This window comes from Natator depressus, chromosome 14 (genome assembly GCF_965152275.1).
Source record: "Natator depressus isolate rNatDep1 chromosome 14, rNatDep2.hap1, whole genome shotgun sequence".
Classification (NCBI taxonomy): domain Eukaryota; kingdom Metazoa; phylum Chordata; order Testudines; family Cheloniidae; genus Natator; species Natator depressus.
This window is the reverse complement of record NC_134247.1, coordinates 38,461,282-38,479,857: the sequence shown is the minus strand read 5'-3', so window position 1 is coordinate 38,479,857 and position 18,576 is coordinate 38,461,282. Positions and strand designations below refer to the sequence as shown.

The 18,576-nt window shown below is 44.2% G+C and overlaps 1 protein-coding gene across 1 annotated transcript; it reads left to right on the top strand.

Annotated features, from left to right (window-relative positions):
- Positions 1-9,953: 9,953 nt before the first annotated feature.
- Positions 9,954-10,913, top strand: LOC141998510 (olfactory receptor 14A16-like). Its single transcript, XM_074971377.1, has one exon. It carries the CDS (start codon positions 9,954-9,956, stop codon positions 10,911-10,913), a length of 960 nt encoding a protein of 319 aa, XP_074827478.1.
- Positions 10,914-18,576: the final 7,663 nt, after the last annotated feature.

Sequence of the window (18,576 nt, the reverse complement as noted above, 5' to 3'; positions counted from 1 at the left end):
GCAATCAGGAGACGAGTTCCTTCCCTAGCTACTATGCCCAGGCCTACTTCCACTGCCTGATGGACTGCATGGAGTTCTTCTTCTTTGATATCATGTCCTCAGACTTCGAAATGGCTATCTCATACCTGCTGCAATACCTCACTATCGTGAGCAATCGGATCTGCCTCTGCCTGGTGGCTGCCTCATGGCGAGGGGTAACATTTGCAAAAGCACTTCTGTGACAAATGCAACATGCCTTAGTCACTCAGGCCAGATTTTTAAAGGTATTTAGGTGCGTTGTGAGATCTTCAAAAACATCTTATCACTTAACACCCATTGATTTCTATAGGTATTAAGCATCTAGGTTCTTTAGGTAATCCTCCATAGGCACCTAAATACCTTTAAAAATATGGCCATATTATATGTAGAAGTGCCAAAGTCACGTTTGAAAATAAGACTTTGGTACCTAAATAACTGGGTGAGGGATGATAATTTTACCCAGTGGCTGTAAATGGAGGCGAATCTGTGTGCGTGTAAGTGTGTGTGTCTTTATATGAGAAGAAGAGGGAGAATGTCTAGCGAGACAAGGTAGAGCCAGGTCTACACTGGAAAAGTTTTGCTGATATAGCAATACAAACAAACTCTCCTACTGTAAATGGACCAGTAGTTTTGCTGGTATTACTTACACTGGTTCTCTGAGAGAAACAAGCCACACCGCAGAAGCATTTGTAAGCTGGTTTAACCATGTTTACATGAGGGGTTTTACCGGCATAGAAATGTTGCCCAAAAAATCACACTTCCAAGCTGACATTGCTATGATGGTGAAAGTTTCTAGTGTCGATCTGGCTTATGTGTTTCTTTTTGTGAGATTACATGATAAGTGCAATGTACTGAGACATTGCTTTCAGTGTGTGTTTGCTAGTCAAGTACACTGCTCACATGTGTGGTGTTGTCAGTGTACATTATTGTGAGTGTATACCTGAGTTGAAATCAATGTGCATGTGAGTTTTCTGTTCGTGTGTGTCCATGAGAATGTACAAAATCATGTGTTTATGGCGAAAAATATTGTGTAACTTTTGTGTGTGTTGTCAGTGCTTCTTCTGGTGTGCAAGTGTGCATTATTGTTGTGTTTGTGAATACACAACATTGTGTGTTTATTAGTGAAAAATATTGTGTGACTACATGAGTGTTATGACTGTGGATTATTGTGCGTGTGTTTCTACGGGTACATGATGGCGTATTTATGGGAAAATATGATTTAGTGCATGTGTGTGTTTGGAAGTGAACATTAATAAGGACTTACCGCTGACCTTGGATAAAGATCAAAAGCTGCTGTCTTCCTGCAGCTCCTAAGATAGTGAGATTTGAGTCCGTTCAAAGGTGATGCCTCCAATGCATCATTTCCTCCCATGCCAAGTGCAGCTCATTTCAGGAGTCCTTCAACGTTTGTATTGCTGTCTTGTTAATTTTAAAACAAAATTTGCAAGAATTATTTTGAGCCACATTTTCAAATGTCATTTTTATTCTGCATCCTGAAAGGACTCCAGAATGGTGCAAAAAATTCCTTATTTGGGCTTTTATTTTCAAGGGAGTCTAAAGAAGTTAGTGCAGTAGATAGGAGTTCAGAACTTGTTCCAGGCCCAGGTCCTCCAAGGTATTATGCACCCAGCTCTCATGGGACTTAGTTTTTGGTTTTGCCACTGACATACTTGGTGGCTCTGGGCAATAGCCAATACTTGGTGCTTCACAGCAAGTGAAAAATCAACTCATCTAGTGCTGAACATGAAATGTAACTTATTTCTTATGCCCAGAGGCCAGCTCAGAAGAACTCAGTTCCCATTCAGGCATCAAATTAAATGGTGCCCATGGATGAATTTAATCTGAGAATGACATCAGCCTCATGATAACTTCGAATGGACGGAACTGTTATAATTCAACTCTATAGATGATGTGAAAGTAGAATGAATTATATTGAAATTATAATTCATTGAAGAAATACTGCTTGAAGGGTTTGTTGAAATATAGTTGTCAGGAAGAGAAACATTAAAGAGTGTGAGACAATGGGTCCTCAAACTAATTAACTTAGAGCTCCTACTGAGGTAGGAGATTGGTAAACGTTAGTATGCAAATAAGATATGTACGTATATTTGTCAGTTTCTGCTTCCTTTTGTCTCTTATGTTAAATTGGCTTTGGCTTATCTGTTTAAATAAGTTAGCTTGAGCTTTTGCAAGAGGCATACATATCTGGGTGCATTGGCAAAGTGCTTTGCTAATAAACAGAGTGGTCTGACAAACCTTCTGAGTCTTGAATCTGACTTTGACAATGATCAGGAAAAAAAGTCCCATTATTCACTGCTCTGTCTATCTAAAATGTCCATATGGCTGCCATGACTGCATTCCATCACGATGTTTTCCAAAGTATAAATTGCAGGTTTCACCAAACAAAATTTTCACAGAAAGTCTTCACTTTCCTTGAACATTTTCTGGTTTTCATTTAAAGAAATGAAAACTGGAAAAACAAATAGTTTTGCCTGAAAATTGTATTTTTCATTTAATTTAATTTAATTTAGTTTAATGTTTTTTGACAGTTTTCAGACAAAAAAGTTCAGTTTTGAGAAATGTTGGGGATTTTCTTTAACAAAAACCCACAAAATTTTCATGAGGAAACAAAGTTTCCAACCACCTCTGTTGTAACCACTAACTCTTTAATATATTTATCCTCCCCCCAACCCTACAAGGCAGGGCAGTACTATTATATCCATGTTATAGATGGGAACTGTTGTCCGGACAGAATGACGTGCCCAAGATCACACAGGAAACCCATGGCAAAGCAGGTAGCTGAGCTGGGTCTCTCAGGTTCCATGTTAGCGTCCAGACCACCTGGACCATTCTTCCTCAGTCATTGCTGTCACGCTGTCTGGAACGGCTCACAACCATGAGTGCTAATCGCAGGTCAGACGGTCAGAACACAGGGCAGACACCCCAAACTGGTGGTATATTCGGTAATTAGATTTCACCAAGCCAGTAATAAATGTGAACTCCTGGATCACTATATTAGTATTACCATGGAGTCACAGACAGTCCCCTAGGATCTCCAGCCACTCTTACCAACCAGATAAACTGGACTTTGTGATAAAAGGTTATTAAAACAAAGAATCACATTCTATTGGGTTACTCCCAACCCCAATGGGTCAGTCACTTATCCCAGGTCAATGGATACTCTTGATCTCACATCAAAGGCAATGCTGGCAGCAAATTTCTCTAGTAAATTAACTAAAGTTTTATCAGCTAAGAAAAGAAATGAAAGTTATTGAGAGTTTAAAGCAGGTAAAATACATTAACAGGTTTGGACAGTCCAAGTTTGTCAGTCCAAAGTGACAGCAGAGATGTGGTATCTGCTAGTTTTCCATAAGTCTCTCAGGGTTACCCAAGATAACTTTGGGGATCTCTGTCTTGCATCTTTTCAGGTTTCAGAGTAGCAGCCGTGCTAGTCTGTATTCGCAAAAAGAAGAGGAGTACTGGTGGCACCTTAGAGACGAACCAATTTATTTGAGCATAAACTTCCGTGAGCTACAGCTCACTTCATCGGATGCATTTAGTGGAAAACACAGTGAGGACATATATATACACACAGAGAACATGAGAAAAAAACCAAACCAAAAAACCAAACCTGTAAGGAGAGTGATCAATTAAGATGAGCTATTTCCAGCAGGAGAGCGGGGTGGGGGGAAAGAAGGGGAAACTTTTTGTAGTGATAATCAAGGTGGGCCATTTCAAGCAGTTAACAGGAACAACTGAGGAACAGTGTGGGGGGGGGGAGGGAAGAAATAAACAAACATGGGGAAATAGTTTTACTTTGTGTAATGACCCATCCATTCTAAGTCTCTATTCAAGCCTAAGTTAATTGTATCCAGTTTGCAAATTAATTCCAATTCGGCAGTCTCTCGTTGGAGTCTGTTTTTGAAGTTTTTTTGTTGTAATATAGCGACTTTCATGTCTGTAATCGCATGACCAGAGAGATTGAAGTGTTCTCCGACTGGTTTATGAATGTTATAATTCTTGACATCTGATTTGTGTCCATTTATTCTTTTACATAGAGACTGTCCAGTTTGACCAATGTACGTGGCAGAGGGGCATTGCTGGCACATTGCTTGCATCTGGAATGTTCCCTGAAAGTGTCCAAACACCTCAGAGAGACAGAACCATTCCCTGGATCCATTCTCACAGCTGTCTTCCCCGGAAAGCAATCTGGCAAGTGTTTCCATCACAGCATGGGTTTTTCCTCTGATGACTAAACGCAGACTGGGTCTGTGGATTTCCCTTTGTCCAACACAATGACCCGTGCTTTGAAGGTAGCATGTTCTTCATTTACATTTCCAAGGCTCCAATCGCATTTGATGGGCAAACGTAATTACCGGGATACATGCGATATAAATTGCAATGTAACAGCAGACAACAATCCTTCCTTAGTTTTCATGAAGTTCACACATCAAGTAAATTTGCACTTTTGATCTAGGGTTAATTAAGTAGAGGGATATACATAATGTAAAGGGATAGCATACAACGGGTTACAGATAAGTGAAGGCAATATCATTCCCATTTCCTTTGAACTAAATTAACACTTGAGTGAATTAGTACACTTAACATTTCTTTGATAGTCACACGTTAGTGATGGTAATATAGTATGTAGCCCTGTTTATTTGCCTGAGATAGAATTTTGGGTTTTGTTTGCCCACTGGAATTTTGAGGTTTTTAAAATAGAATTGTTTGTGTCTTATACCCTTATCAACATATGTGAACAAGGGGGTGGGGGGGACGGGACACCACTGTGTGTTGCTTCTGCCTACAGATGGGGGTTTTTCAATACAAAGAGAAAAGATAAGAAATAGAGTTCAAGTGTTGCTGGATATGGCGGGAGTTTGATATACAGTGTATAATTGACGGCTGCCTGACTCCTCTCCCAAGACAAGGTCAAGTAACCAGTTGGGAGGGGCCAGGGAGATGGGGGAAGCTATAAGGAACGCTAAAAACCAATGAAAAAGGTAACCCTGACCGGTGCATAACTTCACTCCCTACCCCTCCCACGGGGTACAAAAGAGGTGGTACCGAAGCCCCCAGACTCAAGACCCTCCAAAACGGAATATGACCATAAATTGCAAGGGTGGTACCAGGGTTCAGGGTATCGGGGCGTACACTACGGGTATAATTAAGCCCACTACAAAGGAGGAGGGAGAGGAAGCTCTGTTGGTGTAAAGAGCTGTGGTTATGCATTGCCAGCAGTTTGGACACTGGCTACCTGCTTTCTGTCTGCATGACAAGAACCAAGGGAGGGTAGGGGAAGCCCTAACAACACACAAGTGAATTGGCCGATTGCTCTGACCTGAGTTGGCCTGTCAGTGTCACAATTGCTACGTGACCAGAGGGAGCGACACTACTCAGGTATGCCTTCACAGGGATTAATAAACCCATGGCTGGCCTGGATCCGCCGACTCGAGCTCATGGGCTTGGGCTCCGGGGCTGAAAAATTGCTGTGTAGACATTTGGAGCCAGGCTGGAGCCGGAGCTCTAGGATCCTACACAGCAATTTTTAGCCCCACAGTCCAAGCTCTGCAACCCCGAGTCAGATGACCCAGGCCTGCCGAAGCCATGCCACAGGGCTTTTATCCCTGTGTAGACATACCCGAAGGGACTGGGACTCATGACACCCGGGTTATATTCCTCAGAGCTGCTGTGTGACCTCTGGCCAGTCACTTCCCCTCTTTGTACACTCTGAAAAATGAGGATGATGATACTGACCCGGCCTGATAAATCACTTTGAGATCTACAGCTAAGTTGTATTGTTATTTCGATCTACAGGGTAACCAGGCACAGAGCAGGGAAGAATACTTGAAGAATGCAGCTGGGTGGGAAATGGGTTTCCCATCCTGCAAGACTTTTCAAGATTTTGAGAGAGACAAAGAAGGTGAAGTATCATTTTTTAGCGGACCAACTTCTGTTGGTGGATGGGACAAGCTTTCGTGCTTCCCAGAGCTCTTCCTCCGGTCTGGAGAACAGAACCATAGTGTCCAACATCAGTACAAGGTGGGACAGATTGTTATGCATAAGGGGATCACACATATCGTAGGAGACCACTTAACATGAAGTGGGCAATTAACATGAAGTGGGCGATTAACACTCTGCAGAATAGGCAGCAGGGCCCATTGACTCCAAAGGAGCTACAGCCAATTTACACCTGCTGGGCGACCAATGTGAATTCAATATTTTTTAAAAGTCATGCAGCGTTACATCTGCAGCCCATTGAGCTTTTTAGTTTAGTGCTGTCTGTAGTAAGAGAAAAATTAATATAATGGCTGAGAAAGAAAGAAAGAAAGAAAGAAAGAAAGAAAGAAAGAAAGAAAGAAAGAAAGAAAGAAAGAAAGAAAGAAAGAAAGAAAGAAAGAAAGAAAGATTGATTTGGGCCATTCATCCCAACAGAAGTTGAAGATGAGATACTTGAAAACTGTACAACACTGAATTCCTCCAAAGTTCTATCCCTAGTGGGACTGAACCATTCTCCGCCACCAATAAAAGTTACACTTGTAATTAAACCCATGGGGCAAAGAGCTAAGAAAGTGCAGACTGGTTCAGAACTTTTGAATCAGCTTCAGATCACATTGGCAGGCAAAAAATATGGATTTATAACTGTGTAATGGGCTAGATCCCCAGCTGATGTAAATTGACATCACTCAACGGAAATCCAAGGCCCAGATTCCCAGTTGGCGTAAATAGGCCAAACTACCATGAACTCAATGGAAGTGTAACAATTTACACAAGCCCATGACCTGGCCCTTAGTTTTTAGTCTTCACCTCTGGGTACCTCTTGGTGACTGACTTCAGTCAGACAAGGCAGCCTGAGCTGTGGGTTCCTCTAGCAGAGGCATCCCAAGAGCTGCTGATACAATGCAGGAGGAAAAAAAAGTCTCTGCTCCCCCAGAAGTGATTACGTGATGTTAATGAAGGAACAGGCTATTCCAGGCCAGCTGAGATTCTGGTGCGACAAGGCTCTTCGCTGTTGTGGATCATGTGTCTGTGTTAGAAATCCCTGTTTTAGTCCCTTCCAACCCTGAGATTCTATGATTCATTCATTCTATGATTCATTCTACAAACACCTTGGGACATGCTTTGGGCCTCTGCCCTGCCTTGTTTTTACCAAGGGTCCTTCCAGGGATGCTGCCATCAAGTGAGATAAAGGGCGGGTACTGTTCTCCCTCTGTGGGGTTAGAGTTGGGCAGGTGCTTAGGGTGGTTTGCTCCAGAGGTGAGATCAGAGCTGGGCATAAAGCCTTGGAGACCGGATTCAACTATTTAGCCCCAGAGTAGGGACATCCTGGGCTGTGACAATATCTGAACCCTGCACAAGACAGGATCAGCTCTAGAGCTGGGAGGAGTTTTCAGTCTCTGATCCCATTTAGTCCTTCGTCTCCCAGCCAAGCCTGTCCAAGGAGGGGAGCAGGGAGCGCCCCTCTGTGGAGTGGATCCCTGTCTACTAGGAACTGCAGAGAGACTCAGGAAATCCAGCGAAGGGACATGGAAACTGCTGCTGGATAATACAGTGATGGGGGCATGAGAGAGAGATGACCAAAGAATCCTTTTGCTGCAGGATCAAAAGCATCGCACGTTGGGAAAAATCCACAAAGACCAACAGACTTCATTTTTGCTTTCAATTCTACATGTGAAGGTATTAATATACAGACAAATTTAATAATAGAGATATGAATTGTAATTGGAACTTTTAAAGACTTTTATTATCAAACAGCTAGAGCCTGTCAGATTTCTTTTCAGCAGAATGTAAGAACCAAAATATAAGTTACAATTTGAACTCTTTAAGGAATTAACTCTCAGTCTAGTCAGACATCTAGATCCAGTCAGAGAAAAAGAAGGTGGACAATGACTTTGCATCAGAAATCAGAAATGTTTGCAGGGTTTAGCAACCAACAACTAATTTCTTTTCAGCTAAAAACTACTGTAAACTGGAAATTGCACATTGCAAACCAAAGAATATTGGGATTTGCAGATTTCAAAAAAACAAAACCAAATATCTGAGTATAGGAGATACTTTCCCTGAACATTTTTGTTTAGTTCAAAAACTCGTTTTCCTACAAAAAACTCATTTTCCTACTACTACAAAAAATCTAAATTTCCAAACATCTCTAATTTGGAATGGAGCTTTAAACAAGGGAGGGGAACACTAATACTGTTCAATAATACCATAATTTCAAAACCATTTTTTCTCTTGAAACTGGGTTTGTTTCTGTGTCAAAGGGATAATTACTGGAAGGTCAAAATTGAATAAGCAGCAGAGCTGATAACCACGGTTGATATGTTATGCACACTAGCACCTTTAGACTCAAAGTTGAACCACCAGTTAAAGCCAGTCTATCTCAATGTTGCCAAAGGACATACAGGAGGTAAATGGGACTAGAACCCATATTTCCAGGATTTCCTTGGAAGTTAACAAGATAGACACAGGACCAGGATTACAAAGGGTTTAAGCACCTAAAGAAGGAGAAAGGTGCCTTTGGGGATTTACAATAGCATCTGAGCAAGTTAGGTGCTATCTTTTAATCCTGGCCCACAGATAACACAGAAACTTGGCTGGAATCAGGTAACCCCGGTGGCAATTGTACTCCCTGTGTTACGCTGGGGTCAGACTAGAGGGTCTGAATGGCCCTTTTGGCGTTATCACCTTTGTTTCTGTGCCCTTGCCTCTGAATCTCTGCTTCTGAGCTGTGCAGGGCTCCAGGGCGTGAGTCCTGCTAGCCCTCAGGAAATAGATATGGATAAATCACCTTCCCGCAGCATCAGTCCTTTAATGTCAGTGCAGCTCAACGCCAGCTACTCACAGCTCGTCTGCAGAGAGCAATCGGTTTGAGTCTAGTTCAATCGCAGAATGAGGCTGAAAGGATTCTCAGATACCTGTGCCATTAGCTTCTAGATTCTGCTATATAGATAGATAGTGACCAAAAAATCCTAGTGCTGGATGACTGAATGTGTCTTCTGTTGGGAAAAAAATCCACAAAGACTAGTCCAGGAAGTTTGCTATGTCAATTAAATGTGTTAGGGGGTCAACATACAGGGAAGAATTAAGATGATAAATATGAATTACAATACGAACTGGTTAAGACCTTTACCATCAGTTTAATCAAATACCGACTGCTGACTGGAATTTTTCCTCCCATCAGGAAAATTTTTACTTTTCACTGAACACCCTAAATCCATTTCCCCTCCCCCCTCTCCCCCCAGTTTTTGGCAAATGAAAACTTTCTGCTGAAAACTGATTTTTTTTTATTCCAAAACCAATATAGTTTGGTTTTTTAAGTTTTCATTTTTTTTTTACAAAACAATCCCAAAATGTTTGAGAAAAGCAGACAGATTCTGAGATGTGTTGTTATTTAGCTTAAAAACCAATCTCCATTAAAAAGAACACAGCTGAAAATTTCCAACCAGCCTCTATGCACAGAGTTTGGGGTGGAAAAATGACAGATGAGCTGCTATTTACGATGCTGGGTGAGTCAACATCATATTGCCCTGCAAAGTGAGAATCAGGCTGTGTTAGAATTTTAGTTTATCAGTTTCATATCCAAGTTGTGAGAATGGTTGGGTTTGGAGTGTGCTTTGTTCCATCCTTCATATTGCATTTTATCAAGCCACACCTTGGGCCAAATCCTCAGATGAGATAAAGTGACGAAGCTCCATTGACTTTAAAGGAGCTGACCTAATTTACACTAGTGTGGTAATGTGACTCATTGATTGTCAGAGGCGAGGAGCACTAACAACACCTAGTCATTGTAAGTGATGAGTTCTGTGCACCTTTGACATTCATAGAATGAGATATTAGGGAAAGGGGAATCAGGGCCATTCCCTCTGTCGCTCTAATCCTGACCATTGTCTTTCTCATTCCCTCCACAGATATCGCACAGTGTACTGCGGAAGAAAATGTCCAACCAAACTGCCGTGACCGAGTTCCTTCTCCTGGGATTCTCTGACATTCAGGAGCTGCAGATTTTACACTTTCTGGTGTTTCTATTGCTTTACCTGATATCCCTGTTGGGGAACCTTCTCATCATCACAGCCATAGCCCTTGACCTCCACCTTCACACCCCCATGTACTTCTTCCTGATGAATCTGTCCATCCTAGACCTCGGCTCCATCTCTGTCACCATCCCCAAATCCATGGCCAGTTCCCTCACGAACACCAGATTGATTTCTTATTCTGGATGTGTTGCCCAAGTCTTTCTCATCTTCTTCTTCGCTTCAGCAGATTTTGCCTTACTGACCATCATGGCGTACGACCGATACGTCGCCATCTGCCAACCACTGCACTATGAGACAGTGATGAACAGGACAGCATGTGTCCAAATGGCAGCCAGTGCCTGGATCACTGGTATTCTCTACTCTGCACTGCACACTGGGATCACCTTTGAAATCTCCTTCTGTGGAGGCAACGTGGTGGATCAGTTCTTCTGTGAAATCCCCCAGCTCCTCAATCTCGCCTGCTCTGACTTGTACCTCGTTGAAGTTGGGTTTCTCATCTTTAGTTCATTCTTAGGCTTAAGCTGCTTTCTTTTCATCATTGTGTCATATGTTCAGATCTTCAAAGCAGTGCTGAGAATCCCCTCTAAGAAGTGTGGGCATAAAGCCTTCTCCACCTGCCTCCCTCACTTCACCGTGGTGTCCTTGTTCTTTAGTACTGCTGTCTTTGCCTACCTGAAACCCACCTCCAGCTCAACCTCAGGTCTGAATCTCATAGTGGCTGTTCTCTATTCTGTGTTGCCACCAATGATGAATCCGATCATCTACAGCATGAGAAACAAAGAGATCAAAGGTGCACTGAGTAAAAAGATAGGTTGGAGGTTATTCACTAAGAACAAAATGTCCATATGTCTCCTTCGGTAGCAATTTCATTCTGTATTTCTTTATAAATAAAATCTGATGACATTATTGCCTCCATGAGAAAATACTGTGCACTCTGTTTATGCGGAATTGGGTATTTGCACTAGTAAAGATACAGACAAACATGACTCAAGAAAAAAAGGAGTTTCTATTGGTTTACACCAATGTAAATAAGATTGGAATATATCATATACTGCTACCGATCACCATACTACCTGAGACCCTTGCCTTTAAAATCAGTAGCCATAGCAGAGTCCCTGGTGAGGTCTTTGGCTCTTCTTATATTTTGGGATAAAAACTCAGATGGAGGTATCGATGCATTTGTTCTTTGTGTTTTTTGTTTGTTTGTTTGTCAGATTTTTAGCTTATTTTTGCTTAACTGGTTGATTGGTGGTTTGGTTTGTTTGTTTGTTTTAGGAAGTTTTGGAGGTGGAAAGGCCGGAGAAGATGGTGAGTGTTTGGTGAGACGGGATTTTCAATGTTTGTCCCTTCTTGGGAGTATCCATATGTCATCTCTTTGACGGGGTTTTCTGAGCAAACTGAAGGTTTGCTCCCCACAATGACAAAAGAGTGCAAAAGAGGATTATGCATGGCTTAGTTCCTACTGACATGATTACGTGTAGATTGTTGGGATATTATTGTATTATTAATGATATGTGTCATAAATATAAAGGGAAGGGTAACCACCTTTTTCTCCACAGTGCTATAAAATCCCTTCTGGCCAGAGGCAAAACCCTTTCACCTGTAAAGGGTTAAGAAGCTAAGATAACCTCGCCAGCATCTGACCAAAATGACCAATGAGGAGACAAGATACTTTCAAAGCTGGAGGGGGGGACGACAAAGGGTCTGTCTGTCTGTGTGATGCTTTTGCCAGGAAGAGATCAGGAATGCAGCTCAGAACTCCTGTAAAAAGTTAGTAAGTAATCTAGCTAGAAATGCATTAGATTTCTTTTGTTTAATGGCTGGTAAAATAGCTGTGCTGAATGGAATGTATATTCCTGGTTTTGTGTCTTTTTGTAACTTAAGGTTTTGCCTAGAGGGATGCTCTATGTTTTGAATCTGATTACCCTGTAAAGTATTTACCATCCTGATTTTTACAGAGGTCATTCTTTTACCTTTTCTTTCATTAAAATTCTTCTTTTAAGAACCTGATTGCTTTTTCATTGTTCTTAAGATCCAAGGGTTTGGGTCTGTGTTCACCTGTACAAATTGGTGAGGGTTTTGATCAAGCCTTTCCCAGGAAAGGGGGTGTAGGTCTTGGGGGGATATTTTGGGGGAAGACGTCTCCAAGTGGGCTCTTTCCCTGTTCTTTGTGTAACACGCTTGGTGGTGGCAGCATAGGGTTCAAGGACAAGGCAAAGTTTGTACCATGAGGAAGTTTTTAACCTAAGCTGGTAAGAATAAGCTTAGAGGGTCTTTCATGCAGGTCCCCACATCTGTACCCTAGACTTCAGAGTGGGGAAGGAACCTTGACAATATATTAGGCATCTTTTTATTATATTAACCTAAATGAGTATAGCATCATAGAATATTAGGGTTGGAAAAGACCTCAGGAGGTCATCTAGTCCAATCCCCTGCTCAAAGCAGGACCAACGCCGACTAAATCACCCCAGTCAAGGCTTTGTCAAGCCGGGCCTTAAAAACCTCTAAGGATGGAGATTCCACCACCTCCCTAGGTAACCCTCCTAGTGAAATAGTGTTTCCTAACATCCCACCTAGACCTCCCCCACTGTAACTTGAGACCACTGCTCCTTGTTCTGTCATCTGCCACCACTGAAAACAGCCTAGCTCCATCCTCTTTGGAACCCCCCTTCAGGTCATTGAAGGCTGCTATCAAATCCCCCTCTCTTTCTCTTCTGCAGACTAAATAACCCCAGTTCCCTCAGTCTTTCCTCATAAGTCATGTGCCCCAGCCCACTAATCATTTTCTTTGCTCTCCACTGGACTCTCTCCAGTTTGTCCACATCCGTTCTGTTGTGGGGATGTAAAAACAGTGTCATTCTTGCTGTGGTGGAAAGATTGTTTTAAAGTAGGTGACATGAACACTGGTGTCTGGGGTCTTCTTGTCTTCTTGTCTGGGGTCATTTTGTTCTAGCCCTGGTGTAAGTGGACAAGTGCCATCACTTGCACTGATCTGGTGTTCCATACGCCTTCCCGTGTCGATGTACTCACACCCAAGCTGAGAAAGGATCTCAGAAGTTGGCCTGTTAGTAGTATTAGAATATCATCTTTGTGCATGGTTGTGTACACTTCATCTATGACAGACAAAAGCAGAGTATGTGATTAGCTAGAGAGACAGACAGACAGGACCATTCCTTGTCCTAACCCACAACCTCATTTAGTGATAATGATAGGTTTCTATTTGATTGTGAATTACATTAGCTAGCTAGCTAGCGTGACAAAGTTTCTCCTCTACCTTGGTGGGTCTTGCGCTTATTGGTGGATTTGCTCTCCTTGGAGCTTCACGGCAGCTCTCAGTTTGGCCGTTTTCGTGAACCCACAGTCCAGGTCAAGTCCTCCTGTGTCTGACCAGGAGTCGGGAGGTTTGGGGGTAACCTGGGCTCGCCCTCGACTCCGGGTTCCAACCTAGGGCCTTGTGGAATGCAGCTGTCTAGAGTGCCTCCTGGAACAGCTGTGCAACAGCTACAACTCCCTGGGCTACTTCCCCATGGCCTCTTCCCAACACCTTTATCCTCACCATAGGACCTTCCTCCTGGTGTCTGATAATGCTTGTATTCCTCAGTCCTCCCACAGTCCACATTCTCACTCCTAGTGCCTCTTGCTCCCAGCTCCTTACACGTGCACCACAAACTGAAGTGAGCTCCTTTTTAAACCCAGGTGCCCTGATTAGCCTGCCTTAATTGATTCTAGCAGCTTCTTGATTAGAACACCTGCAGCCAATCAGCCTGTCTGTCTTAATTGTCTCCAGAAGGTTCCTGATTGTTCTGGAACCTTCCCTGTTACCTTACCCAGGGGAAAGGGACCTACTTAACCTGGGGCTAATATATCTGCCTTCTACTACTCTCCTGTAGCCATCTGGCCCGACCCTGTCACACTACATAATGAATAATCTATGGAAATTATTGTGCAAATTATTGTGCTTCTTTTCCTGTTAATGATTGTCTATGTCCAGATCATGATTTTCTTATAAGTACTCCTTATTACACATTATTTCGCAAAGATTTTGTATGACTATATCTTACTCCGTCGCTCATTTACAAACAGCTCATCCTAACGCACTTAGTGTTTGAACTTTGAGCTGTTTTGACCGGATACATTTTTAACATACTCTGGTTTGCTTGGAAGTATCACAGACAGGTTGGAAGAGACCTCAGGAGGCCATCTAGTCCAGTCCCCTGCTCAAAGCAGGACCAACACCAACTAAATCATCCCAGACAAGGCTTAGTCAAGCCGGGCCTCAGGCCAATGCTCAGCTGATTTAAATTGGCATAGCTCTATTGAAGTCAATAGATCTCTGAGAATTTACACCAGCTGAGGATCTGCTCCAAACACTCATGATTATGAATTTAAAACTCATTTCCTTCGAATATTCTGTACAATGGTCCTGATTCCACAGCCACTTCAGCACGTTCTTAACTTTAACCATATGAGTGGCCCCACTGAAGGTTTAAAGGTAAACTCATGTTTAAGTCCCTGTTGAATATGGGTTAGGGATATGGATAGGGCTTAAGGATAACCCCAAACTGGTGTCAGACCCTGACACTCTTTCCATTTCTCTCCTTTCTCAGTCAAATAAAGCCCTGCAATTGGTGCACTGGAATTATTCTCCCTGTCTGGCGTCTTTCAAAAATTAGGATTCTGGGACCTGACGTGTCAGTGACTTTCGGCAGCACACCGATGAATGGAGTAGAGAGAGAGAGATCAACATTGACAAGGACTTGCACAGAGAAAGGATGCTGTGCCACTGTCCATGTCATCAGTGTTAGGGGTATTCTGATGTGAGGCTCCCACAGTCACTCCAGTTGAAGCTGTTCCAGTCTGGAAAAATAATTAAAGAGTTATTGGATCAGGGGGTCTGGACACTGGGTCTCCCAGGTGAGTGCTTTGACCACCAGGCTACAGGGTAATTCTCATGTGCTCTCTCTCCCTCTCTGACCCAATGATTCTTTAATGATTTAATCCAAAGTGGAACAGCTTGAACAGGAGAGGTTGAGGGAGCCCCACGTCAGAATATCCCACAGCCCAGTGATTAGGACACTCACCCAAAAGGTGGCAGATCCCCCTTCAAATCCCTTCTCCTCCTCAGGCAGAGGGGGGACTTGAACTGGGGGTTTCCCCATGGCCAGGTAAGTACCCTAACCACTGGGCTAAAAGTTAAACAGGAGTGCCTTCTCCTTCTCACACAAAACACCAGAGGTGCCTGACCCAAGGAGAGGGTTCCCAGGTGTGCATCACAAGCAGGGATAGGCACCACCCAACAGTTCGACCTAGGCACCTATCTCTGTGAGGGGGCGGAGCCTGGCACACCCGCGTCTAGTCATCATCTCCCAGTGGTCAGGTTAGGCACCTCCCCACCGCATGCTGGCAACTGTGGATCCCATTTAGGTGTTTACCTCTCCCCATTCATTGAACAGGGAGCCTGGGCTCCGAACACAGGCTTTAGGAATCATGGGGATTTTCTAAGTGCCTAAATGTTAGGTGCTGCAACGCTCATCGTTAGAATACCTAAAGGCAAGATTTTTCAAGGTATTTAGGTGCCTGGTGGGATTTTCAAAAGCATTTAGGTACCTAAATCCAATTGAAATCAAAGGGTGTTTTGAAAGTCCTACTAGATGCTTAAATACCTTAAAAAAATCAGGCCCTAATTCCTCCTGTGAATCTAGCCCTGAGTGTCTGATAGCCCTGAAGAGGCTTTAACAATATCATCCCAGAAGACTGAAGTCAGATCCAAAAACCGTATTTCTGAGCCCTTCCTGACACTGAAGGGCTTTGTAAACTGCAGCCATATCCAGACATGGGTTCTACAAATGGCCCTGTCCCTTTAAAATGAGCCAGACACAGACCCCAGGACCAAAGACTCATGAGTTTGAGGTTTTAAAATATAAGGCTGCTTCCATTTCAGCTGAGATAGGGACCACCTCACCTCTAGATCATGCAGAACAATCTGGTCCCAGCAGGGTACACGAGAAAGGCTGATATTCATTGGATAGCTGACAGTCAGTGGTAGCTGGGTAGCTTTGAAAATGAGGCCTCTTTGAAAATGCCAGCTGAGGGCTTTGTCAAGTGGAAAATGATCTATTGTCAGATTTTACAAATGGCCCCTCTCTTCATCGTTGGCCAAACAGAAACATCCATCCCTGAGCTTTGCAGTGTTCAACATCCAGCCTTGCCTTCATCACTGCCTAAGGGTGCACAGGGACTATTCCCCCGCTAGGCCGCTAGTGACTATGTTGGCATAAGCATCAAAGTTTGTGCCTTGTGATGGCTTCATGGTGGCCTTAAGAAATGGACTGGGGGGTCTTTGTGCGGTTTCTAGAAGACGTGTCCCCAATACACAAACATCATCATCACTGGAAATAGATTTGCATCCTTGTGCTCCATTACTACAGAGAGGTCCAGAAGTATGCAGAAAGGAATCCTCTGTCCTATATAGCAAGGGTCCCTCCAGGGCAGGGGAGAAGCACACGTCCGGGGAGTGGGGAGCGAGGGAAGATCGCACAGCTGCCACCTAGCCTTCTATACGTCCTACTGAAAAATGTCAGACTTCAGAACCTTGGGCTAATCATCTGGCTGCTTAGGGTTAGGGTGGTGCAAGGAAAATTAGCATACAAGGGGACAAGACAGAAATCTCTGTATATTAAGTCTGGGATATTCAAAGGGGTCTAAGGACGTTAGTTGCCTAACTCCCATTGTGCAGTCAATGGGAGCTGGGCACGTAATTCCCTGAAGCCTCTCTGAAAATCCCTGTCACAGCTCATGGCCCGCAGTGAAAGTTCACTGTACGGTTCCAGATTCTGCAGCACCCACAGCCCCTTGTGTCTGCTCTAATTGCACAGGATGCTGGAGAGTCGGTCACTGGTTCCTCCAGAGGGCCAAGCCCATTCCTGGGGCCTCTCCAGGGAAATCGGTGATTTTGCACCCAGGATACATTGGGTCCCTTCTGCTGAGATGTTTTCTACTCTCTCCCCTGCTAATGCTCCCTGGGGATAATCACAGCTCTGTGCTCCTCACAGGGCTTTCCTAGGGGATGCCCCACTTGGTCTGATTGCTTTGGTTGCTATCAGTAACTGAATCCCTGGGCTGATGTTATGTCCCTGGCACACCATGCTGGGTGCACCACGCTGTGGCAGGGCCTGGGAATAGATTGTGCCCCAATAAGGCAACTTTAGAGAGCAGGACTGTCCCTCGCCTTCGGCCCCTGAACATTTGAGAGGAGCTGAGGTCTCAGTTCACACCCCATTTCCATGTGGAAGCTACAAACATTGTCGAGCAGGATGGGACAGGCTGGCTCGGGAGATAAGAGATGAAGTTGCTGCTTTCACCTCTAAGTCACCTGTCCAAACCCAGCCCCACTGAGCAGGAGCCGAGGGCTAAATGCGCAAAAGCATTTCGGTGCCGAAGTGCAAAATTTACATCCTCAAAACCTCTGGAGTTATGGGTGCGTGTGTGCCTGCCTGCTGGCCGGCTGTTGTGAGCACTGTGTAAGGGATCTTGGACATGATTTGACCCTTTCTCTCTCCACTGTATAATAACAGAGCTGATTAGCTCTATTGGTCTGCAGCAAGACTCTCAATTGAGTCTTAAAGCCACTAATAACCAGGTCTAAGCATGAGTCTTGCTTTAGGACAGTGTCTCGGATGCATAAGGCTGCCCAGTCTGCACTATCAGTTAGGCTCCCCCAATAACAGCTGAAATCACTGAGAGCTGTGTTATGTGGCAGGACCTCAAGACATCCCAGAAGGTGCAGGAGGGCTGGCGGAGCAGAGGCAGGGGCCAGAGCAAATGCCCAGACAGCGGAGAGAGCAAGGTGCCTTTCTTTCCGTCCAGCAGGGTGGGCGGTGAACGCCACAGATGCACCTCTGAACTCTGGGTCTTCACTGACCAAGGACAACAGCTGTGAGTGGGGTGCGGTGAAGGGATGGGCACGTTACAGGAACTTTTGGTTGTGGGACTTAAGAACCTGAGGCAAAAGGACGCTGCCCAACATACTCTGGGGTGGGTGTTTTGCTCATGGTTTATGTTATGAATCCTGCTTGCAGTGCTTTCCCAAGTTAATGCCAGGTTCCTTTCACCCTTTTTACTGTAAGCAGAGTCAGGATGAGCTCCACCCTGACACACAGTGGTGAGGTGTGGCAAGTTGTGGAAAAGAACTTCAGGGGCTGATCTCATTTGCATCGGCTCACCCACCGCACCGAGCATGAGCCCATAGCTGCCCAAATGGTTACTTTGGCTGCTGTGGGATCCCCATGTTTCTGTTATTGGGGCAGGAAAAATAAATTGTTATTATCTTGATTATGTGAATCAAGGAGAGTGGAACTGTACTTGGCCTTTTGTTATGATGGAGGGGTGTGACGCAGGAGGGAGGGGGGAGAGCTGACCTGGGAATGTGGCAGGGGAGTTTCACTGGGGATGGGATACCTGAGCGCCTGAGCCTGACGGGGAGGGGGAGGTAACCTGAGCCAGGACGGGGAGGGGGAGGTAACAC

Excerpts from the sequence above, each read along its gene's own strand:
- LOC141998510 (XM_074971377.1), top strand. The coding sequence starts at position 9,954 with ATGTCCAACCAAACTGCCGTGACCGAGTTCCTTCTCCTGGGATTCTCT.